Source organism: Lipophrys pholis (genome assembly GCF_963383615.2).
Source record: "Lipophrys pholis genome assembly, chromosome: 5".
NCBI lineage: Eukaryota > Metazoa > Chordata > Actinopteri > Blenniiformes > Blenniidae > Lipophrys > Lipophrys pholis.
Window position 1 is genome coordinate 17,659,198 of NC_137628.1, and position 23,815 is coordinate 17,683,012.

The following is a 23,815-nucleotide window of genomic DNA, read 5'->3' on the forward strand; positions in this document are numbered from 1 at the left end:
AGTCCTCCTCAGTCTCCTCCCCTCAACAGCTCAATGAAAACAGGAACTCGCAGTCACACACCACAACCAGGCTAAACATGACTTCAGCAAAACTGGGGGGAAGGACCGAGCGTTAACATGATTCAGCAGCTTTAGGAGCCGGCCAGAGCTGGGGGAAGGGAAGGGAGGGACTACAGGAGTTGGCCTGAGTGAGGAAGTTCCAGCAAAGAACTGGGAAAACAGGAGGAGGAGCTGAGGCCCAAACATGACAGTGCAGCTCTGAGATTCCAAAGTTGAGCCTGACGGCGGGGGTGTGGGGGTGGGGGGGAGGAAACTCTAAACATGACTCTGAGTTCTAGCTGGAGAGGGCGAAGGTGTTGAAATAAAGTGACTAATCATTGAAAGAAAGAAACACATGATGGTATCTAGAGCCAGTCCAACTCCACAGCTAGATTATGATAAGTCCATTAAAAATCTCACTTTTCTCAGAGGTTACAATGGAAATCTGATTTAGTGGAGTCTGGTACAAGTTTCCCTAAAGGCAGTGTTCACACTTAAAAAGGTTTACTACAATTATCACCAGCAATATTTAGTTAATTTGAATTAACTTTTCATATATATTTACACTTTGTGTAACCATTCTTATTTGGCCACCATAGCTGTTTACCACCTACACTAGACTCTACCATGTCATCGAATATGTACCAAAAGCAAGATTGTGTTTCATTTCATTATTTCCCATACTCATATTACGAGACTAAACACAATGAAAAACTATCACATTGAATTCTAGAAAATAATAAATACACGAGTTAAGTATGTACAACATTATGATTATTTTGGATATGTGCTTTAACAAATAAGAAGCCTCCGAAGGGACACGGAGGAAAAACAATGTTTTTTTTTAATTGATAATAAGGTGTAATCAGGTCATGTCGGTACAAGTTTACTGTTTACAGTCTCATAAAGGAACTATAACCAACATCATCTTGCTTTCTAAAGGACTTTTACACCAGGCGCTATTAAATCTGTAAAATCTCAGCAAAAAAACAAAACCCTGTACATCAGCAAGCACTTTGTTTCAGGAGTCATTCCTCCTACATTCTGTATTCTACTTTAACTCAGTGGTTCTCAGAAAGCGGGATGGGCGCAACCACACATTTTAGTGATTTGATTCTAAAATAAGAACAGAATCCTGTCGTGCTCATAACAACGTGGAGTCAGATAAAAATGATAAAAATGACTGGATTTGTGGAATATTTAATGTGAATTGACATAGATATGTGTACATATAATACCATTCAGTTCATCCAGCCTCTTTGCTGCTTCATCCAACTCAGGGTTGTGTGGCGATAGAGCCAATTCCAGCTGACGCTGAGCAGAGGCAGGGAAGAAGGAAACACCCTGGACTGGCTGTCAGTCCATCACAAGTCAAACACACAGAGACGCAAGCACGTTCAACTTAGAGTCACTAATTAGCTCCAAAACCATGCTTTTGAACTTTAGTGCAGTTATCTAAGTAAACTCTAAGTAAGAACAGGTTTGAGTTCAGGTTGAACCTGAAAGTAACCCGGGGTCACTACCAGGTGATGCTGTGAACCACTTCACATTGACAATAGCAAATGTTTAATTGCTGTATTCTTTTAACACACCGTTGCTGTCTCAGGACTCTTTACATTTCAAGAAAATAAAAAATAAAAAAACACTTGAGCAAGCATGGGGCCAGGAATCAATCCGAAGCACACATTCTCCAGTAAATGGAACTTCCATAAAACTACTACAACAAAGTTGATTGAATTCAGAAGTACAACACTAAAAATGTCGTGTTTTGACGATGTGTGACTCTGAGCAGTCGTCTGCAGTGGCAGCGCGCCCACGGCTCCAGCGAGACACAATAACAGACCGATCGGGTCACCTGCTCCAACATGACTCAGCACAGAGAGACAGAGGGGGAAAACGTGAGTCAGCGGCTTCAGCTCAGACTGTGACCTGCATTAAAGCTCAAGAGGCGAACGCTCAACGACAAGCAGAGTCGGAGGCGTTAGTTGGGAGTTTGTGTTTTCTGTCTCTAAATGTTTGCACAAGGCTTTTTAAGCCCACTGGTGTGGGGAAGGGAGTGACTTTCAAAAAAAAAAAATAGGAGGAATAACAGTGATATAATCCAGCTTGTTCCCATTGTTTAGCCTTATCAAGGTTTAGTTTGGTAAAGACACAATCTCTCTCAGCTCAAAACACATTGTGTATTTTCCCGAATACACGTGAATGGCACGTTGTCATCTTTGTTGACAGGAAGAGGAAAAGTTGCTAACCACTTTATTTCTGCCACCATATTTGCATAAATTGAAGCTGCTCCTTTGAGTCATCTACTTCTATCCGTATATTTTAATTTACTTTGCAACCAGAAAAAAAGAACCATCCTTTTTGTCACACCAGCAGGCAGAGTTGGCCGTTCTTAGTACAGGAGTAATATTGCACTAGTTTCCCACCATTGTGCTGATCATTTTTATTTCAGACACAACATGCGCTAAATCATAAAGACATTTTAAATATACAGTATTTACATACATACACAATTATTGCTTCGGACTGAGATGCTCCTGGATATTTTACACATGCTTTATGTGAGACAGGAAACCTCAGATCACATGGTTGACTATCACCTCCAGGAATCTGAATTCATTCACATTAACACCCAGTTAAAAAATGTAACTGCTGAAATGTGTGACAGAGAGTGTATTTTCTGTTTTAGCTGTGCTGCTGTACTGTTCCTTGATGTAACAGCAGCACTTATCACTGATATTACTGTAGAAGTTGTTTCCAGTATCTGTGTCTTCCTGCGTGTTTGTACTGTAGTGTATGTTTATGTTTTCAGTTCTAGTTTATCAGTGTCCTCAGTCGGAGATGTCGCTGTCAGCCGGTTTAAGTTCAGTGTCATCCTGTGTGTGAATTGTTTATGTCTGTGAGCAACTGTCACAGGTACTCCGTTGAATTTGTCCAACTCCTCCAAGTCTCTGATTACCGGGACCTTCACCTCCTCTGGTTCTGCTTCATGAAGATCTTACAAGTCCATGGGGACTGGATCTTCACATCGTTGCACTCCTAAGGTCTCTTGTCCAATCACATTCCTATTTCAGTTTAATCAATAGTGGATCATTTATGTTTTCAACCTTCTCGACCAATAATGAAGTGATAGTTGAAAGTAAGACCTTTATCGGGGAATAGAAAACTCTGTCAACAGTGTCTAATGTCAAAGTATCAGCTGTTCCCTCTTTCACAGAGGCTGCTATGACAGGTCACTGTGGCATGCAAAATAGACTTGGCAAGTTTTTGAACCCCCTTTTCTCCAGTCACAGAGCCGTCACAGGTACAAACACAAACAGACTGAAAATCACTAACACTCAATCACGCCAGCAAACAACTCAGGCTGCATTCACATTGCAGACAAATGCGACCCATTTTGGCACACCAGACCCCAGCCTCTAATTTATTTATTTATTTTTAATCTTGTGTCTTTCAATGTGACGGCTGTCTGAATGGTCAAGTTGCATGTATATTTGACTTCCATGTCATTGATGTGACGTCAGGAATCTGATGTCAGGAATCTGCGCCGGAGGAAGCGGCACTGCCAACATGTGTGAGGATAAAATGGAAGAAACTGACATGGTGGACACAGGTGACGGGATTCATTTTGGGGAAAACTGCAAGGGTTTGTGTCAGTCAATCTTCATCTATATTTACCTGTACAAACAGCGTGCTCGGTGCTGACGTCACGCTGTCTTCACTTTGGGGGCGGACATTGTTCATACCGCAGTCTGATCTAAAATGTAGTGTGAACAATCATGCAAAGAAATCGGATCTCAGCAAAAACACACACAAAAAACAAATAACGGAATTGAGCATTAAGATCTGCAGTATGAACGTATCCTTAGAGTCACCAATTAACCTCAAATGCATGTTTTTTGACTGTGGGAGGAGAAAAATCAAAGGACTCAGAGGAAATCCATTCACATGGAAGAAATGTAAACTGCAGGCCAAACCAGCTCAAAACACACTCCCAGTGGGGAACCTCTTTCTGTGAGGTGACAGTCGTATCCACTAGACTACTGTGAGTCCCACAACTAGAGTTAAACAATTCAAACATCAGCTATAAAACGTGGATTAAAAAAAACACCTCACATTGAGATTATAGTTTTACAACGTGCAGTTCCACAAAAGTCCACTGGGGGCGATAATGCCCTCCTTCGAGAAAGACATGGCAGCAGCTTCCCATGCAGTGGTGATTGAGAAGCAATTTAAGGTACAAATCGCTGTTGAAGGAATGAAACTTTCTGATTCAGGTTGTCTGGATGGAGGCAGACAAAGATGAAGCAAACTGCCGAGAGTTTTTGATGGATTCCGAGTACTTGCAGGAGGAAGGACGACATGACTTCAAGGTGGACTGCTGATTGAAGGCAGCTGAATATCAGCACACATACGTTTAGTTTAATTCGTTGTGTTATTCACCATTAAAGGACTATTTTATACACATTCAAAGTAAAATAAGCATGAATGTCGCTGTGCTGCTTTGTGGAGCCATTACAGATTGAATCCAGCTTGCTTATTTATTCTCTACTTTATTTAACCATTAATATGTTGAACTATTTACTTTTTAATTATTTCACTGTGATAATCAGTAATGACGTTTTCAGGTTTTGTTTGGCTAAACCTCTCCACGTTAATGTTGGATACATAAAGTTAATTTAGATTTCTCCAACCGTCTTTATTTTAGTTTTCATTCTTCATTGAAATGTCCTGATTGATTTTAAAGTGCTGTTTTTTTTCCCTCAGGAACCAGTTGGCTCCCTGGACACAATGATTGATGCTGAGCTTTTAAGGGGTAATATTCTTTATGTCATGCTTCTGCTTTGTTAGGCCACACTTGGGAAAATAAAACAAAACAAAAAAAATGTGACATTGTGACAAATTTAGCCAATCATCTATCCACATTGTGTAAAAGTGGGAAGATTAAATCTACTTGTTGTCATATGATTCATAGTCATGCTACAGTTGAGCAATGTGCATCTGTCACTGATATGAAATAGCAAAATAGTTTTGTGGAATATAATTATATCACTTGCCAATAAAGGAGAGAGATTGACATTTGTTGCTTAAATTTCCACCAGCAACACAAGACCGCATTAATTAAAACACAATAAAAAAAGTATTCTGAATGTAGTTGAATATAGATTTTCTTTTCGTTAAACATTCAAACTCTGGAAGCTTAATTAGAAATACAAGAGTATCATTGTAAAGTGAATATGAGGACTGCATAGGCTGGCTGGCACTCTCGCGCCGTACCATCAATGGTTCAAACCCGGTCGGACTTGAAAATCCTTCTTTATGGTGTCTGCAGGTTCTCTTTGTCTGTGTATAGGCTTTCTCTGAACACCCCACATTCATTCTACGGTCTAAAAAACATGAATTTAAAACTGTGATGGACCAGTAGTTTACTCAGGGGGCAGCTCGTGATCTCCCAGAGTCGGCTGGGAATGGCTCCAGCTCCCAGATAGATGGATTAAAGTTAATCTGTTGAAATCGACACTTTCACTTCTGGTTATGTTCTCAATATATAAACATCAATTTAAACATGCTGAGTTTTCCCTGCAGTTAGGCTCAAACGCAGAGGGCTTGCTTTAAAAAACAAAATAAAACTCCGGCTTGACTGTATTGTGATCAAAACTTTATGATGTCGGATCAAAACTAATATGTTTGTAACGTGTGTTTTATGTGGTCAGATTGCCCCGCCCTCATCACGGGGAGTTACACCGACTCTGGACATCATGGAGTAGATTTCTCTGGTCTCGGTCCGGATTATCCAGTCTATGTGTCACCAGATGGATGGACAGTGGGAGGAGGAGGAGGAGGAGAAGAAGAAGGAGGAGAGGTGAGAGATCATCATCAAAAGAGCCCTGATAACCTATATCAGGTGATTAACAGTCCTAAGGCTTAATTTAATTCCTTTTAACCTCGTGATCATGACGTAAACTTTGCTCTACCAGAATATCCATGAGCACTTGTTGCATGCATATTGTACAACAGAGGGCAGCATTGATCAGGTAATTCTCCACAATTTTAGAGCCTTGTTTGTTTCCTATGTTTCCTCCTGAATTCACCGTTTTTATACCTTTCTATTTCTCCCAGGAGAATCCAGGAAACACGCTGGAGTACTTGGTGCATTCTGAAAGCGAGCGTCACATGAGGGACTGTTATATCACAGGACCAGACAGCCCTTCTATCCCGCCGGTACCCGACAGTACTAGCTGGTGCGTACCCACACTGAGCTGACTCTGTCATTTTTTACAACGATGAGGTGCACCGTTTGTTTCACGAGGGCTTTCATATCCGTTTTCTGTGCAGTGCCACCAGTTTTGCATGCGACGGTCCCGCGATCACAGAGTGGAGCCCCCACTGTGCTGACCAGGACCCCGTTAATGCTGCTGCTCATCTCCATCTCCTGGGGGAGTCCCTCACTTTGATTGGACAGCGTCTTCAGGAGTCGGATGTGAGTGGATCCGATCCGATGCAGGCAGAAGTCTGGATTTTTCACCTTTTATGTTAGCAGTTTGATTGCTTAAATAATTCTCAAATATTGTCTCAGATGTTACTGAGGAATTCAAATTTTGAGCTTTTTCACATAAGTGATGATTTGATATTGTTCACACAGCTTGATGAACAAAGTCCTTTATGAGAGAAAATAAAAGCTTAAAAAAATTGGCCATGCAGAACTGTCCCAAAAATAAAGTTTCTGAGATGTTTTTATTTTCCTCTTAAACAAAGCGTTTTCACTGAACTGATATTGAGGGTACTTGGTCATTTCTTCCTCTTCAGTCGGCTGTTTTGATCGTTTCACTGCAACTCTTGAGTTGTTCTCATAGATGTTAAAAATCAATTTTATGTATTTAGGGAATAAAAAGTCTCATTAAAAAAAAAAAAATTAATAAGAGGTTGTCAGAAAAGTAACTACTCAAGTAAAGTGCAGATATCTGGAAAAACCTACTGGAGTACAGTAACGGACTACAAGTACTTTGTTTCCCTCTTTGTGGACATGAATGGAGTCACTCACTGCAGAAGTTTATGGGGACAAAAAAATGAGATGATATAGAAACACAAAAACATTATGAGCCACGGGTTCAGGGGTGTGTCAAGTTGGGTTTCTTTCCCCCCAAAGGTACAATATGCTCCTTGTCAGGTAGGTCATTCCGTCCACTATGTCCCTTTTGCAGAAGATGGTGTGCATGTCCAGAGGCTTGTCTTTACTGTTGGACTCTCTGCTGTGTGCCATGGCACCGCTGATGGGCCTCACCACGCAGATACCTGAGCTAAGGAGCTGCACACAACACACAATGGTGAGTCATACGCTTCACACACCACATTTTCTAAAACAACACGTGATCACAGAAGTGAAATATTTCAACTGATGGTACATTACGCAAGAATGATAAAAGATCGGTTTTAAATTTTGTTTTTAAAAATTCTATTTTAAGCCTTCCACTCTGGAAAATATTGCTTATTTGATGCCTGGGCTGTGAGTGAAGATTGAAGACAACAATACAAAGCCAGCAGACACATTAGCTACTTTAAAGTAGAAAATATTAGTTGGTTGTTTTGTTTTCTTTATATGCTTTTGTGTAGCCTTTCCATTGTGTTTATCACACATGTGCATGTTTAGTTATGGGAGTTTTCTGTTATGATGATGATCTTTAAAAAAAAAACAAATATTTGAGCTCTCTGTTACACAAGATTGTCAGTCGGTGAGTCAGACACCATTCAAGCTCTCTGGAGTATCTATGGTGACCGTTTCAGTATCGACACCACGATAATCAAAAAATATTGTTTTTGTATACTGGTCATTCATTATGCTGTATTATTTTATAGTACAAGACATTTTCTTTGAATAAATATGCCCTCTCAAGCTGATGTGTAAATCCTCAATTCGATTTATTAAGAACATTCTGTTCTGACACATGGATTGTCACGTCTGCAACATTTTTCATTCAGTGGTAATTTGTCATTGTTCCATAAATATTTTTTTTATTTTGTTTAAAAAGTCTATTGGCATACCATACTCCGTTGAAAATCACTAATTAACCAATATCAAGTTAAAATGAGGTGGTTTGTCAATTACTACTTACTACTCAAAGGAATGAGAGTGAGATTGGTTTGGTGACTTAATTAATTGCAGGCCTGGAACTTATTGCATTATGGAAGATAAAAGGTACTTTAGCACATTTTGGAGTCTCTTTTATGTGGCGGGAAACATTTAATTCTCCTTCCAAAATGGGGAGGGGCATGTGACTCACCTCTGATCATTCAGGCTAAACTTAACATTGTGGCATCATGTGTATTGATCCTATGACCTCAAATGTAACTAATACAAAAACACGAGCAATCTCAAGTTTATCTTTGAGTCGTTCCTTTTCATTGTCGTCTGTGTCTGGGACGTATCGTCATTCTTGTCTGGACAAGTCCAATGCAATTTTAAAGGTTTAGTTCAGCTGTTGCCTCCCTCGCCGACTCAGAACTCAGGCAGACGGCTTCTCTGACAGCCGTCGAGGAGTTTTGACACCTCAGGGGTGTGGCGGATCAAACGGAGTGGTTTCACACACTCCGCCCCATCTCGGTATGCTTAGCAGCCGGAACACAAAGAAACCTGTTGTTCACAAAAAAATATATAGTTCGGAGCGTGTGTTCACGTGTGCATTCATTTAAAAGCTGGGAGTGGTGACGAGAGGTCGCTCGACAAATCCCACCTCAGGAGGAAGATTTAGGGATTCACTGGAACCAAGATGTACTGAAGGTGTCTGAGCGACAGACGCTTTTGAAGTGCCAACCGAATAAAGACGCTGCATAAAGGATAAAGACCACAATCGCCTGAGTAAGTACGTTTTTTTTTTTTTTTTCAAATCTTTAATTTCTGAAACTACGAATTAGGTGTAGTTAGCTACACCCAAGTAAAACGACAGTACTGTGATGCGTTTCTTTGCAAGGATCAACATACTGCGCTGAGTCGTGCAGTTATTTAAGTTGTTTTAGTGCTATTACCTTTGAACCCGCGGCTGAAGACTCTATCATCTAGACATTTTGGTTATGTAATCAGTCAACCCCAAGTTTCAGTTGAACAAGCTGTGCGTCATCACGCTCAATGTGCCATGCCATATATATTCACTCTTTATTTTACCGCATTTATTGGTGGATGTTCTTTTTCTTTGTCCAGTTAAAAAAAAAAAAAAAAAAAAAAAAAAAAAGTGCACAGGTAGAATGTAGCTTAACAGGATTTGTAAGGTGTGGCTGACCCGGCCGTCTAAGAAAATAGGGATATAAGAAAGAAAAAAAAAAAGGAGAGGTACCAGTGAAATGAAAACCAGCAAGTTCCCATGTCATTATCAATTACTGTAGTTCTTGTTCACGCGTGTGGAAAACTTGAGCAGAATGGAATCTTTTGAATGTATTGAAATATTGACTTGATATGTAACTTCTATTTTCAGTATAGTACACGGAGAGAAGGAAATAGAGGAAAAGAGAATAAAGTAATCTAAGGACTAAGGCAATCAAACCCGAAAGTCATAACATCTTGCATGATGTGACTGAATCAACAAATACTTAATCAAATAGCTATTTGTTTTCCTGCTCTCTTTGGCTCTGGTTTCATGCTCAACTTGTCTGACGGTACACCTTCAGATGCAGCAAAGAGAAAATTGATTCCCTGATCAAAATGATTGTCACATGAGAACTGAAATCACTAATTGTTGGGGGCCAGACAAGAGAAGGCAGAAAAAAAAAACAGTATGCAAAAAAAATTCAGATTCTTTTCTTCCTTTTGTATCAGGTATGAGTCTGAGGGGGAGCTCTTACGGGTCATCAAACCCAGAGGTGAGACTGGTCCTTTTGGGAAACATCGGTTGTGGAAAGACATCATCCGCAGACACAATCCTGAACTGGCTGGCGCCCGTCTCCACCGACGCGTCCCGGAGCTGCCAGCTGCGAGAGGGCAAGGCGGAGGGCAGGAGTGTGAACCTGGTGGAGGCGCCAAGATGGTACTGGACTGGTGGAAATATGGTGGACGATGTCAAAAAGGAGACGGAGCGAGCGATCACGATGTTAGAACCAGGTCCGCACGCCATTCTGCTGCTGGTGCCTGTCGGGCAATTCACAGAGGTTAGTCTGTTTTCTTCTGAATATTTTAAGTGACAGCATTTTTTAATTTGGGGCATCATTGGTGACACCTCCCAGCAGGAAAACCTTTAAACTAATCACGCTGATCATTTCTAAAGTAAATCCAGTCAGATTAAAAGACTCCTGCTTATTTGCATGTTGTTCCCAGATGGAGGGTCGTGTGCCTGGAGAGTTGGAGGACTTGTTCGGAGGAGATGTGCTGGATCACACCCTGGTCCTGCTGACATGTGGGGACTACTTAATGGGACAAGCAGCAGAGGTATTGAGGGTGTAACCTCTTAGTTTCAGGGCAAATTCAAGTATTTGAAGAGTCGCCATTTGTGTATTTCTTCATTTTTGTCTATTTAACGTGGGGGTGGGAAGTTGCAACCTGTCGGTTGTCCTTGATATATTTCCTCACATTTCAGTGTTCAAACCGGGAAAGATTTGGAAACAAAAGCAGCTAAGAAAGAAGTCCAAAAAGATTTATTTCAGTCGTTAAAATTGATGCCAAGCCAATTTCCTTCCCACAGGAATACCTGCAGAGAGAACGCCCAGGCCTGAGGCAAATGATTGAGCGCTGTGGAGGCAGGTACCATGTTTTTAACAATCGACAGCGCCAGGACAGACGGCAAGTTCAGGAGCTGCTGGAGAAGGTAAGGACGTGTTTGCACACATGTTTTAGCACTTTGGTAAGTATGCTATAAAGCCAAGTCTATTTTGTTTGATCCTGTGAGTCTATATTGTCATTTGGTTGCAGACGTTTTCGCCTTTTTGTAAAAAAAATAAAATAAAAAAATTATTTTGTGCATGTCTTGGTTGCTGTTGATCTATAGTTTGTTCTGAGATAATGCTGGCATGGTGTCATTATGAACACCACCCTGCGTCACATTTGTAATTCTCACCCAGATGTAGTCACGACTGCTTTGGCTGTTAAAGAGCACTTTAAATACTTTAGTTCAGTTCAGCAAATACCCCCCCCCCCCAATTTACATTCATGTTAATGATTCAGTTCCTAGTTTCCTGCACTTGAAATGGTTTATTAAAGGATTTTTCTATATGTCTTGGTCTCAGGTAGATGATTTGGTGCAGAAACATGGAGTTTTCCATAAAAAATCGCCACAGGAGAAAGAGCTCGACAGACGAGTGAAACAACGGACAGATGAGCTCATGGAAAGTTTTAGAGCTCAAAGGGAAGAAAAAATGAGGGCGATGGAGTCATCATCCACTCCAAACACAGAAACTCTTCATCGAGACGAGGACTACGTGAACAACTTGGAAAACAGGAGGAAAGAGAGAAATGAAATGGAAGCGAGAATGTATGTGGAGCCCGTGTCCAATGGGGGTTATTCAACTCCAGCACCTGAGCGACAGCCATATTCAGAGTCACATGACCACCGGCAGTTGAACCGGACACCCAGCTACAAACTGAATGCAGGTAAATCTAGAAGTGGATGCTGCCACACATTGGGGTTTTTTTGTGCTCTGATTTATTTATTTTTTTAATGTTATGATGCAAACCAAATCTCAGTGAGTAGAAAAAAAAGAGTAGAGCTCTCACATGTTTCTCTGTTTTTCTCTGTAGAGGGAGCTCTACTCTCACAAATTTCTGACACTGAATCAAGTCCGAAAGTAGTCTCTACCTGTAAGTCACTGGACTTATCGCCTGATGTGATGCTCTCCTGTGATTGTAGTGATTTACTATTTAACTCTTGCACACTTTAATGTTATTGACTTGATTTTGTCTGATGGTTTTTCAGTTCACCACAGAATCAACAGCTTTGAAGAGAGATCGCCAGAAGCATCTCCCACTTCTACGCCTCACGCGCCTGTTTTCTTTCCTTCTTCCTCCTCCTCCCCTCCAACCTTTGCTGCCTCTCCTTCATTGCTCTCCTCATCCTCTACATCTCCCTCATACCTTTCATCTTCATCCTCCTCCTCTTCCCCTCCGGAGCTTCGCCTGATCTTGCTTGGGCGATCTGGAGCAGGAAAGAGTGCAGCTGGTAACTCTATACTTGGGCTTGAGGAGTTTGAATCTCGTCCAGACAGCCTCACTTCAATCACTCAGCAGTGTGAGAAAAAGAAAGGCCCGGTTCAAGGCAGAAAGGTTGGTGTTTAAAATAATCGAGGTGGTGTTTGATTGCATATTTTGCACATTTCGCCTTATACCGATGCCAAAACCTTAAAATGTGCAAATTTTCATGCCACATTTTTTGTACACTTAAAAAAAACAACCTACAGCCTGGCAGAGTTCCTGATACACGTGCATGTTTCCTCTATTACCTGCAGGTGGCAGTGGTGGATACGCCAGACTGGTTCAATTCAGAGCAGACTCCAGAGGAGGTGCGGACTCAGATCTCCTCCTGCATTGCCTTGGCCAGTCCTGGACCACACGCCTTCCTCTTGTGTGTCCCCGTAGACCTGCCTGCAAAGACTGAGTTGCAGGCTCTCGGGGCGCTGGAAAATGTTTTTGGCCCCGAGGCAGTTCAGAAGCACACCCTGGTCCTGTTTACCCACGCCGATCGACTGAGGGAAAGCGGGAAGGCAGGAAGTGACAGCATTGAAGCGTACATCACCAGTCAGCGGGGAGACCTGTTAAAGCTTGTAGAGAAATGTGGGGACAGGTTTCATGTGCTGGAGAAAGGAGGAGGTAGGAGAGAAAGGGAGAACGTGGCCGAGCTGCTGGAGAAGGTGGAGCAGACGGTAAAGGAAGCCGGAGGACAGTGTTATTCCTGCCCGGCTTTTCAAGAGGCAGAGAACAAGGTGAGGCAGAGGCAGGTGGAGCTGGCAAAGGAAAGACAGGAGCATGAGAGAGCGGAAATTCCTAAAAGCAAGGTTCTTTACTCGTACATGCAGCCTGTTTTGGAAGGCGAAGAGGACGTGAGAGAGGATGAGATTGAGAAAAGAAGGGATGAGGCGGAAAGGATTGTAGGAACCATGAATATTGAGAGCCTTCCGCCTATTACGCCTTCCACCATGTCGCCGTCACTTCTGCGTTCTGTTATGGAGAAAATGCAGTCTACTACAAAGATGTTACCCAAGCTATTGGCAGATAGCTCTGTCTTGGTTGGACAAGGAGCCAAGAAGGTAAAAGACAGCCCAGTTTGGGGAAAAGTTGGCTGCAGTGCACAAAATGTCCAGAAGATGGTGGCTGATAGCGGCGTGTGGGGGAAGGTGGGAGCTTCTGCCGGAAACGTGTCCAAAGCAGTAGGAGATCGAGTTCCCAAGGTAGTGGTGGATGGTTCTGGATGGGTGGGATCTGGAGCGAAGGCAGTGACGGCAAGTCCAATGTGGGGGAAAGTTGGTTCGGGGGCAAAATCTGGGGCCAAAATAATGGCAGACAGCTCCAAGCGTCTCGGAGCTGGGCTTGGAACCGGGGCAAAGAATTTGGCACAGAGTCCCATGTGGAGAAAGGTCGGTTCTGGGGCCAAAAGTGGAGCGAAACTGATGGCAGATGGGTCAGTAAAAGTTGGAGCTGGACTTGGAGCCGGTGCAAAGAAGGTGGCACAGAGTCCAGTGTGGGGTAAGGTTGGCTCCGGGGCTAAAGCAGGGGTCAAAATGGTGGCGGATAGTTCAGCGTGGGAGAAAATTGTGAATACTGCTAAACGGGTGCCCAAAGTGGTCATCCTGGGGGCTGTGCTGGGTTTAGTGCTCGGTGTGTTACTGGGAGGCGCCATTGGCGGAGCTATTGGTACAGCCGCCGGATCTGCTGCAACTGAGGTGGGCAGAAGAAAATTCAGCAAAAAAAGCACAACAGAAACGACAGATGAAACGGTGAGAAATATCGAGAGATCCATAAACGACAGCGTTGATGCCATGGTCAGACAAGGAGAGAAAGCTTTAAAAGCTGAATGATGGACAGAACAAAGGTTACGTACACAATATAAATTCATGACACATCTGTTTACCTGTGAGAGTATTATAACTATGATTCAAAAGCGGCAGTGCGTACTTTAATTCTCTGAATATTTTCTTTTTAACTATTTCAGCATGATTCATGAGGGTTCAGAGTGGCCATCCACCACAGTAAATATGTCGATCCTGAGGCAGTTTTGGCAGTTATTACAAATAACAAACCTCCACTATTGATTTGATAGAGCAAGGGTCGAAGTATTAAGATCCCTCTCTACTGGACCATTTACAGGCGTCATCTTCAGCACATAAAAAAAAAAAATCCATCGTAGATATTGTCACTTAATCTTCGATTTGCTATTTTCTTTTTAGCCATTAACGAATGCTGTCAATCATTTGCGAGATCATTAAAGGAATTGTACAGTATGTGAGTCACTTATCCTGCAATATTTGTTGCCTCATTAAAATTACATTGATTATAAAATCATTCTGTGTCTTCAGTTTTGTAAATATTTTGCTCCAAACTTTATTTTTGAAGACTTTGGAGGTTACTTTTGCATTTGCTAAATTATAGTTAAAATGGTACTTTGTGACAAAAAAATAAAAACCTTTTTAATTTCACCGTTGGCATAATACATCCATGTGGGTCTGGTGTTGTGGGGGTGGTGTGTGATGAAGGGTTGGAGGAGGTGGAGGCAGCAGCAGCAGCATTATCTTGGCGTCCCAGGCCAGCCAACATGACCCTGACTGGCCTCCTGTATCGAGGGAGAGAATGTTAACACCCTAGCATTGGCAACCAAATGAGAAAGGCCTCATATTTCCTTACTAAATTGATTACCAATCCAATATTTAGCATAATATAATCCAGATTGAAAAAATAAAAAAATCCTGCAGAGTTGAGGAAAATGTTTTTATAAATTTCTAAGCCGGCAGAAACGAGATGACAAAGTGCAAAAATGCATGAACACTGGTGAAATAGGGTTCAGCTCGATTGGGAGACGGGTTAGTTTTACCCTACTGATGATGTGTTGTTGCAATAGTAATCCTGCTATAACAGTGAGCCAGCTTGCACAATGGTGAAACTCATTGTAGGCGAACGCGTCTGTTCTGAGTGTCGATCATTACGCATACTTTACCGGATATTGTCAGATATGCATGAGTTAGCCATCTGTAAAAGCGTGTCGCAATAGTATCGGTCGATAATTACTCATTGATATCAGAATTGTTCTGCAAAAAATATGGCGAAACTGCAGAAAGCCACAGTTTACTTATTATCTGCGTGACCCCTGTATCATCCTGCAATCCCCTCTGTGGTTTCAGAGGGAAGCAGAGAGGGAACAGAGTGGTCTGGTACAGCAGAGTGGGCAGAGGCTGCCGGAGCAGTGTTGTGAAAGCAGCTCTTCCTGTTATCTGATCCCGAAACTGGATGGGTTGAGGTCCACAGCGCATCCTCGTGGCTGTTTTCTCTCTCTTTCTTTCTTTCTTTTTTTTTTTTTTTTACTCTCTTCTTTCTCCATTCTCCCGTGCGACAGTTGTTACCCCAAACACACGCGCTCACATGGCCGACGCCACCCCCTCCTCCAGGAAACAAGTCGGCCATCAATGAGACAGCACTAACTGTTACTGCTTCCTGGCCACTTGAGAGGGCGAAGCATGCATGCAATTCAGGGAGACACGAGCGCCACTCCAATAGCTGACTCCCCTAACAATCTTTTCACTTTCCACCACCATGCTGAACCCCGTCTTTAACCACATCCACCCTGTCCTTCCTCCACCATGCCCACACACCCACATTTGTTACTGTCACATAAATCTTTTGCTGCTTCTTTAACAGACACTTTTGAATGCTTGCTCGAACTTAGAATGCCAAAGAAAAACGGATTCACCATTATTAGCAAGTGCCTTCTTGGAGGCATGTATGTGTTTTTCAGCCAGATCTAAATGAACGATCCAACATCGGTGATTAATATTGTTTCCATACTTTATTGACGATTGGTGAAGGGAATGGTTTGTTCCTTGTTCTTGTGCATCACGTGACTCACTGTTTGTTTTTTTTGACTGGTGGTGATTAAGGCTTGTTTTTGAAATGTGATATAAATCAGACAGTGTTGTGAAAAGGACTAATAAACTGCCACTGGGCTTTAACTGTCTCGCCCACATAATGCAGGTTTTGTTATGGGGGACTTGTGATACAGGAGTACAATTCTTAATGTGAACATCCATCAGTCTTCTGTCTTGCTTTATCCAACTTAAGGTCAGCTAAAGCCAAACTGACTTTACATGAGGGCAGGTGACGGTAGGCTGCCAGTCCATCATAGAGCAAAACATAAAAAGACGACTAATAAAACACATGCATTCACTCTTATGAGCAGTTAAATCCACAACTGACTTCAAGCACAGTGTTAATCTGTAAACTGCACCGACAGGCCCTCAAGCTGGGATTTGAAGGGTATTCCTGCTGTGAACTGAGAATAATAACCACGACAATAACGTCACTCGTTAAAATAGCTGCTCAAAATCAAATTAAAGGATTGTAACATTACGACAACCATAGCCTAATTTCAAAAAGGTAATATTTCACTGAACATCTTTTTGATTCGATCATCTCACACTGAGAGTACGTCTTACTGAGAAAGATGTTTTAAAGATAAAGTTCCCTCATCTGAGAGCTGAAAACATTTGGATGTGTTGAGTAATCATGCTGACAAAGAGCCGTCTTTGGAGAGCAGTAAGAGGATGTCAAATAAGGAACAGCAAGCTTAAACGCACTTTATTTCTGTCTGGTACAAGTGTGTCACAATGTCAGGGCGGAGCCTCCAGGTTTACTTCTCTGACAAAAAGGGGACAGCAGGGATATTAAAAATGGCCCCTTGAAATGCATGATTGCCTGCCATGCTGCAGGCACAGAACAGTGTGCCACACCCAGTGAGTAGCGTGATCATTATTTACATGTAAACTAAAAACTGCAAGCACACTGGCGCCATGTAGATTTTTGTCTCACTTTTGAGAATTTGGGAAGTTTATTTGTCTGCAGGAGCAAACTTTCCACATCTTGAGTTTTATTGATGATTTCCTGTATGTGATAATCCCATCACACTTTCTGTAACCTGTTTTGTGTTGTTCAGGATCCACGAGGTTAGTTTTAGGGGAGTCCTATTTACCAAAAGGGTCACGATGGCCTTTTTTGGGAGGGGGGGCGATACAAATCAATTTCAATATTGAGCGAAGCTTCACTGCTCCAATCGCCCCAAACCACAGGTTGGTGGCTGCGACGTGTTATAACATGACTGAAAAACACACAGAACTGAAGTTGAACTGCAAAATGCCACCGAGAAGCAATTATATCAATATTCGCACGGTTTGTGAGTTGATCTCAAAGCACTGAGGGACTGAAAAAAAGGCCGTTCATTGCTGGAGCACTGTGGGTGTTCAAAGTCGTCCGCCAGTGACATTCGGCGGTGCAGCGGCTGCACGACTTGTCACGCCCTCTCTTTTAGTGTCACCGCTCATCGTTTGTGGTTGCCACCAGCCTCATCTGACCTTTGACCTTTCCAAGAATGTCATGTGTCACCAGAGAGATCTTAGCCCCAAAGCTTTCTTCACAGTCCGTGTCTCCATAGCAACTGGACGTGGCTGGGGAATTAGCCAGGGCGATGACCGAGTCGGTTGAGTCTCTTTCTCTGCGGGACGACGCCGTGGCGGGACGGGCTGATGCCGGCCGGGCGGAGAGGGATGGAGGTGGGCTGTCGCACTGAAAAACAGGGTCCGGTTTGTGACCGTCCAACGCGGCCGCAGTGCCCTCGTCCTCAGATGAATCCCTACTCTTGTCCTGAGCCTGGTCATTGAGCAGCGTGACCAGGAAGTTGATGTACTTCACAGCCAGGCGCAGGATTTCATTCTTACTGAGTTTCTTGTCGGGCGGGTGTGTGGGAATGAGCTTCCTCAGCTCAGAGAAAGCCCCGTTCACATTCTGCTGCCGCCACCGTTCACGACTGTTGGTGAAGACACGACGGGCGAGTTTTTGAGGAGGACCTGTTGAAGACACACTATATGTAAGTGCACAAGATGTAGATCGTTTTTATTGTTGACAAGTGCAATAAAAAGTTGAAACAAAAAGCTCCTTGATCAACACACACACACACACACACTGTAAAGAGCTTTATCTTGTAACTCAATAATATAGTTTCTGCAGCAGAGTTCAAAACAGGAAGTGTTACGCTGGCTCTAATGTACTTCTTTATTTATATTCTAGAGTCTTTTGTAACGACGGGTAGATGCAGGAAAGCTTTTACCTTGCCGACATGTTTCGGCTGCATCTGCAGTGTGGCATGTGATGACGTCATCACACGCCAGGTGACGCGCTGAGGAAGGCTGCAGATGCAGCCGCAACATGTCAGCAAGGTAAAATCTTTCCTGCATCTGCCCGTCGTTACAAAAGACTCCAGAATATACATTTTTACAATAACAAAATGAACACAATTCAACTATTACTTCTTTCTTGGTTGTAGGAGACTCACATTCGGTTATCTCCATCTCAAAGTGTGATGGAGGTCTTCTCTTGATGCGGCTGCTGTTGATGACACCATAGCCTCCACCTCCCGCTGGACCCAGGTAGGAACTGGAAAGAAAAAAACATCAGGGGCAAATATCTTAATTTAATTATATCCACAATCAGTCAAGGTGATAGATGCAATTGGATTTGTGGGGGGGGGGAACAAAACATGTTCACACAAATGTTTCCTTTCTGAAGAGAGAAAAATCTTGGCGAACAGACGGAGAAAGCAAGAAGGTGGTGGAAGTCAGTAAATGGCAGTGTGATTATGATGTTGCTACTACTCAATCATGATTGAGTGGGCATGCCGAGATTTTGCCCGGTCTCATTAAGCCTGATTACTAGCTGCTTCGACTTGAGGGGGATGAAATAGATCAATGCCTCCTGCTACAAACAAACCAGAGAAAAGAGGGGAGAGAATCTAATTCCCAGGCCTCCATGACAGATGGGGAAGCCATAGATGTATCCACTGTGAAAGAAGCCCCACTTTTCACGTCGTGGATGCTCTTCTGTTACACTGTGAGAAACTGTGTGGAGAATCCTTTTTGGAGTAGAGAATAGATGAACAGTAGGAGGGCTTTGATAAAGACTGCAAATGAACGCCTTTCTTCATGGAGAGCAAGCGAAGAGCTGCCAATTTGCCGAGCCCCAAAAAAGAGCTTTAAAAGGTTTGTTTTGTGGCCTTTTGTCAGTTTAAAGACAGAATTTTGCTGTAATTAAAAACGGGATGTATAGTTTTAAAAGCAATAGCTTCAAAAATTTGGGGGAATAAATGCACCAACGTTCGATACGCCTGGATAACTGGTCGCTCACCAAATGCTCTGCTGGGTACGCTTTGCGTGAGAAATGTGGGGTCTGCACACATCCTGCTGTCGTTCTCACATAGTGGAGCCACTATTAATCATGATGGGAAATCATGAAATTCCTGCAGTTGGGGTTTCATATGAAACAGAAACTTGGCCATTGTTACAACTAAAGCAGCATCAGCGACACGTGTCAAGAGACTGTAATGTACCAGGTTTTATAAGATAAGAATCCGCAGACCTTCGGTTTTGGTAAACATGCCGTGTAGCCAAGCGGCGAGTCTCTTATGTCGTCTCGAGACAGACGTCACGGCGTCTATCAGAAGTGACTTTATTCGGGACACAAAAAGTGCCTGTACAAATAAACAAAAAACTGTATTTTTAAAATCAACTACTTTCATCTATGTACACGCAAAAGTGTCGACGTCTCCATCGTCGGAGAAAAGCGAGGGCAAATATTTGAATGACACTGTGGTCAGAAACTATTATTCTGCCCATATAATGGTATGGTACATGTCTTTTATTTTGAACATAAAAAAATGTAATTATAAAATTAAAGGCAATTATACAATATGTTGGTAACAATAAAAATAATGATAATATTAAGAATAATGACCCAATCATAATAATAGTGTATTCTTAGCTCTTTGAAAAGGAATAGGAGAACCAATAATCATAATAATCATAATAATCAGAACAAAATGTTTTTAAGTTAATGTTACAAATGTTAGAAAGGAAGTTTTATATTATAAAGTAGTTTTTTCCAGTTTTCCAGTTTAAGGAGAACATTAAAAAAAAAATTATAATAATACTGTCTGCAAACACTGAAATGCATTTTTAGTTTTCATCCCCGCTTTTGTAGGACACTGAATGAGTTGACATATAGTGCATGAGCTGAATTTGAAGAAACCCTCGGGTAAGTGATGAATTGGACTCATTAGAATCTCACCTGGTAAAGAAGGGGTGTGCAGGCAGGTACTGCTGAGGCAACAGGGGCCCTGGAGAAGCAGCTGAGGAACTTCCAGGACCTCCAGAGGAGCCAGGCAGTGGCAGGCAAGACAACTGGCTGCGTCGGATGTCCCCGAGGGGCCCGTGGAGCAAGTTGGGAATTGGGTGGAGGGCAGTCAAAGGGGTGTTGGGCAGTGGGAGAGGGGGCTTACTGTGACCAAGGCTGATGACTGGAATGTGTGGAGGAAGAGGAAAGGATGATGAAGTCGATGAAGGGATGGATTTGCTGGAGGGTGGAGGGACCAGAGGGCACGGTGAAGTCTTGGTGGGTGCCGGCAGTAGTGGAGGTGGAGAGGATAGAGCAGGTGACCCGTTAGTTGACCCAGGAGGGGTGGTGATGCTTTTCGGCCCGAGCTGTCCCTCATCCTCCTCAGTATCCATGACAATAGGCTCAGGTGCACCGGCTGCGTCCGCTTGGTGGTTGGTTAACACCTCTGTCGGGGTGATGGGGGACTGAACAGCACCACCAGCAGCAGAGGGGACGTCCCTGTGTCCCTGAGGTTCTGCCTTGTTAACTGGGTGTGGGCTGATGGATGCTGGAGTCTGGCTCTGGACCAGAGTCTCCTGCTCCACGGAGGCACAAGATGGTGAGGACTCCGTGGAGGAGGAGGAGGAGGAGGAGGGGGGGGGGCGAGGCAGTTCGGGAGGTGAGGCAGGTGGAGCATTATGGTTCAGCTTCTCCATCATGGTGGTGAGCTCTCTGGAGGAGACGGCGGCTCTGCTCTGTCTGAGCTGCTCAGTGTGGCGTCTGTCTGTCGTCCCTGCTGTGTTGCTATATGACTTTCAGAATAACTGTTGCTCTCAGGTCCACTAACTGCAGTTAGTCGCACTGTCCCCTTCAGACACCTGTTAGTAAATCCTTTAAATGAGGTGCAAATTATACTTTCATTTTCTTTGTTCTGCTTATTCTGCTGATCTTGCAATCTTAAAATGTTCTACCTCTTATGAAATGTGGATTTTAATCTGACAAACTTGAAATAGTTTGTTGGCTGTGTTAACATGTGTGTATTTTGATTTTATACTTTAGATTGATTTGTGAAGTATGAAAACACATCACAAATTGTAAATGAGCTTTTCTTACAATTACAGCTTTTCTTGTAATTCCATGTCATTGGTCACTCATAATCCTTGTCTCTGATTTTTGTTGTGAGACTTTTAACTGTAAAGTGAATGTGAGGCTGTACCCATTCACTCATCTCAACCTTGCAAACGGTTCCAATGAAGCACACGTGTACATTTTAATATGCCGCAGTCCTTGAATGGCGAGCGACTTCAGCGCTCTCGTCTGTGGCTCTGGGTGCAGCAGAGGCGACTGGCATGGTTTGTTGTGAAGTGGATGTCTGGATTTCTCTTACAGTACATCCTGAGCCGCAAACTCATTCAACGGTTTTGAATGAGTCTCCAGAGGCGGCGTTTAATGAGTCTGTCTGTCTGTCTGTGTGTATTTTAAGGATGTGAGTCAAAATTCTTTAAAGGATTCAAAAAGTCCCAGATCCCCAAAGATTGGATTGATATCAAAGAGTCTGTTGAACAAAAGAGAGAGAAGACAAAAAAAACCCGATACTCAGGTGTAAGGCGAAAATGTACCAAGAGGTCAGTTTACACACCGCAACTTATTTTGTTGTATTTGTCTGGTAAAATCTGGTACTGCATTTAAAAAAAAGTCTGATTTGGGATGATTTAGATTCACAACCTGATTTCTTATAGAGCTCTGATAGTGCCGTCTGGTATTTCACTGTACGCAAGCAGAAACATTTGTTGGCTTTCGGCTTTGTGAAGCATAATACTCTTAGATTTCTCAGGTTTTGCAATCGCAAATTGTTCCTGTTTTGTCTTTGTAAGTGGTCACGTCTTTATTTTGGACACTTCCGTCTTTCACAATGATGTGCAGGGACAGCACTTGCAGGTAATTTTAATAATAGTTTAGCAATTTTTATGTTTTAATGTGAAGTACAAATGTATGATGGACAAAACATCCTCATGAAAAGGCAGCACAAGAATACATCAACGTAAAGATAAAATTCCATTAAAAAAACAAAACTGCCAACGAGGCCACGGCACAAATGATTATTATCGTCACATAATGGAAATGATTCGTATCAGTGTCGGTTTACTTCATTCTTGTTAAATGCAGTACTTCATAAATCAGATGAAATACTAAGTTAAACTCATATTAAAGGGTAATTTCATTATTTTGTATTTTTCAGTGGTTTTTATTGCTATAGTACTGTTGATATTTTGTGTGCCAAATACTTTTTTATTTTTTTACAGCGACTATTGGACTGCTACAGAAATTCCATGTTTCCCCTAAAAAGCTTGACAGTAAAAATAAATTGATCATAAAATGAGAAAAAAACATCTTCTTTTATTTGAATTAAATAACTATCTTCATTATTATCAAATAACTAATAAACCTTTATTTTTTCCCCCCACTCAATACACTTACATAATTGCATAATTTGACATATGATGAAATCGGCAGAAATCTCTGTCAAACAATCCATATTGGTATTTAAAAATGTTTACGGGCTGCAAACCACTTCTGTACTGTGTAGAACACGGAGTAAAACTAGTGAAAGAATAACTAATCCTAAATACTCACAGGTACATGATGACATTCGGTCGTGGCTCCTCTGTTGGTCACACAGAAATCCGTCAGAGTTCAAGTGATCTGTGAGCGCACATGTTGTCTCTGCTCAGTGCCCGACGTCCTCTCCCTCCTCCTTCAGGTCGCGCACGCTCGTCTGCAGCCCGTCGGCGTCCGCCTGTCACTTTCTGATGCCTTAGAGTTGGAGCCCAACTGTCTCACACCAGCCGAAAGCCTCAGGTGAATCCCTTTTAAAGATTAAAAATCATGATAGACGATAGGTTAAAAAAACAACAACAACAAAAATAAACAAGTCGCAGTGACGTGAAGTCGAATCGATGCCAGAACACAGTGGAAACGTACATGTTTGTTTTTTGTTGGGAATTTGCTCCTTTAAACGAAGATAACACTCTAAACCCGGAGATGGATGTTGTGGGACCCTGCCATCCCACCGTCCATATGTCATCCTAACCTCTCTCTCTCGCTCTCTCTCTCTCTCTGTTTTCCACCGTCCTGTCTATCCTTTCCCTTCGCTCGCCCACTTCGCCAAGAAGACACAATGCTCTAGTTGGTTGCCAGAGTTCTGGTACTGGCAAATGTGAGGTGGGAGAGAGAATGAGGGACGGGAGGAGAGGGAGGGAGGGAGGGAGGGAGAGAGAGAGGGAACCATGTTGCAAGGAGAGTTTTCCGCTCCCTGCTGGACAAGAGGATGTGCAACTACAATATGGTGACTGCTGATAAGAACCTCAAAAGCTGCCTGTGGCCTGTAGATAAGGAACCTCCGCCACCCCTCCTCCTCCACCACCACCACCACCACCAATACCAACACACACACACACACAC

At 42.7% G+C, this 23,815-nt stretch overlaps 2 protein-coding genes across 3 annotated transcripts; one reads left to right on the forward strand and one right to left on the reverse strand.

The window, feature by feature from the left end:
- Positions 1–8,521: 8,521 nt before the first annotated feature.
- On the forward strand, positions 8,522–15,589 carry LOC308109729 (uncharacterized protein). 2 transcript variants are annotated; one of them, XM_080463523.1, is made up of 8 exons: positions 8,522–8,893; positions 9,845–10,173; positions 10,340–10,450; positions 10,704–10,826; positions 11,245–11,608; positions 11,756–11,815; positions 11,931–12,277; positions 12,460–15,589. In XM_080463523.1, exons 2-8 carry the CDS (start codon positions 9,847–9,849, stop codon positions 14,023–14,025), a joined length of 2,898 nt encoding a protein of 965 aa, XP_080319649.1. In that variant the 5' UTR covers positions 8,522–8,893; positions 9,845–9,846; the 3' UTR covers positions 14,026–15,589. The 2 variants fall into 2 exon arrangements, with proteins under 2 accessions (XP_080319649.1, XP_080319650.1); XM_080463524.1 differs by lacking the exon at positions 11,756–11,815 and having other exon boundaries at positions 8,674–8,893.
- A 249-nt stretch (positions 15,590–15,838) lies between these two features.
- On the reverse strand, positions 15,839–23,715 carry lyl1 (LYL1 basic helix-loop-helix family member). Its single transcript, XM_080463525.1, has 5 exons — positions 23,336–23,715; positions 22,988–23,220; positions 20,327–21,908; positions 18,540–18,640; positions 15,839–18,054 (listed from the first exon to the last, which is right to left on the reverse strand). The coding sequence occupies exons 3-5, from the start codon at positions 21,070–21,072 to the stop codon at positions 17,522–17,524; spliced, it is 1,380 nt and encodes a 459-aa protein (XP_080319651.1). The 5' UTR covers positions 21,073–21,908; positions 22,988–23,220; positions 23,336–23,715; the 3' UTR covers positions 15,839–17,521.
- Between the last annotated feature and the right edge of the window lie 100 nt (positions 23,716–23,815).

Excerpts from the sequence above, each read along its gene's own strand:
- LOC308109729 (XM_080463523.1), top strand. The coding sequence starts at position 9,847 with ATGAGTCTGAGGGGGAGCTCTTACGGGTCATCAAACCCAGAGGTGAGA. Across the intron at positions 10,174-10,339 it reads CTGTCGGGCAATTCACAGAG|ATGGAGGGTCGTGTGCCTGG; the intron begins GTTAGTCTGTTT and ends TGTTGTTCCCAG. Across the intron at positions 11,816-11,930 it reads TCCGAAAGTAGTCTCTACCT|TTCACCACAGAATCAACAGC; the intron begins GTAAGTCACTGG and ends ATGGTTTTTCAG.
- lyl1 (XM_080463525.1), bottom strand. The coding sequence starts at position 21,072 with ATGATGGAGAAGCTGAACCATAATGCTCCACCTGCCTCACCTCCCGAA. Across the intron at positions 18,641-20,326 it reads GCACACCCCTTCTTTACCAG|TTCCTACCTGGGTCCAGCGG; the intron begins GTGAGATTCTAA and ends TTTTCTTTCCAG. Across the intron at positions 18,055-18,539 it reads TGAGATGGAGATAACCGAAT|GTCCTCCTCAAAAACTCGCC; the intron begins GTGAGTCTCCTA and ends TGTCTTCAACAG.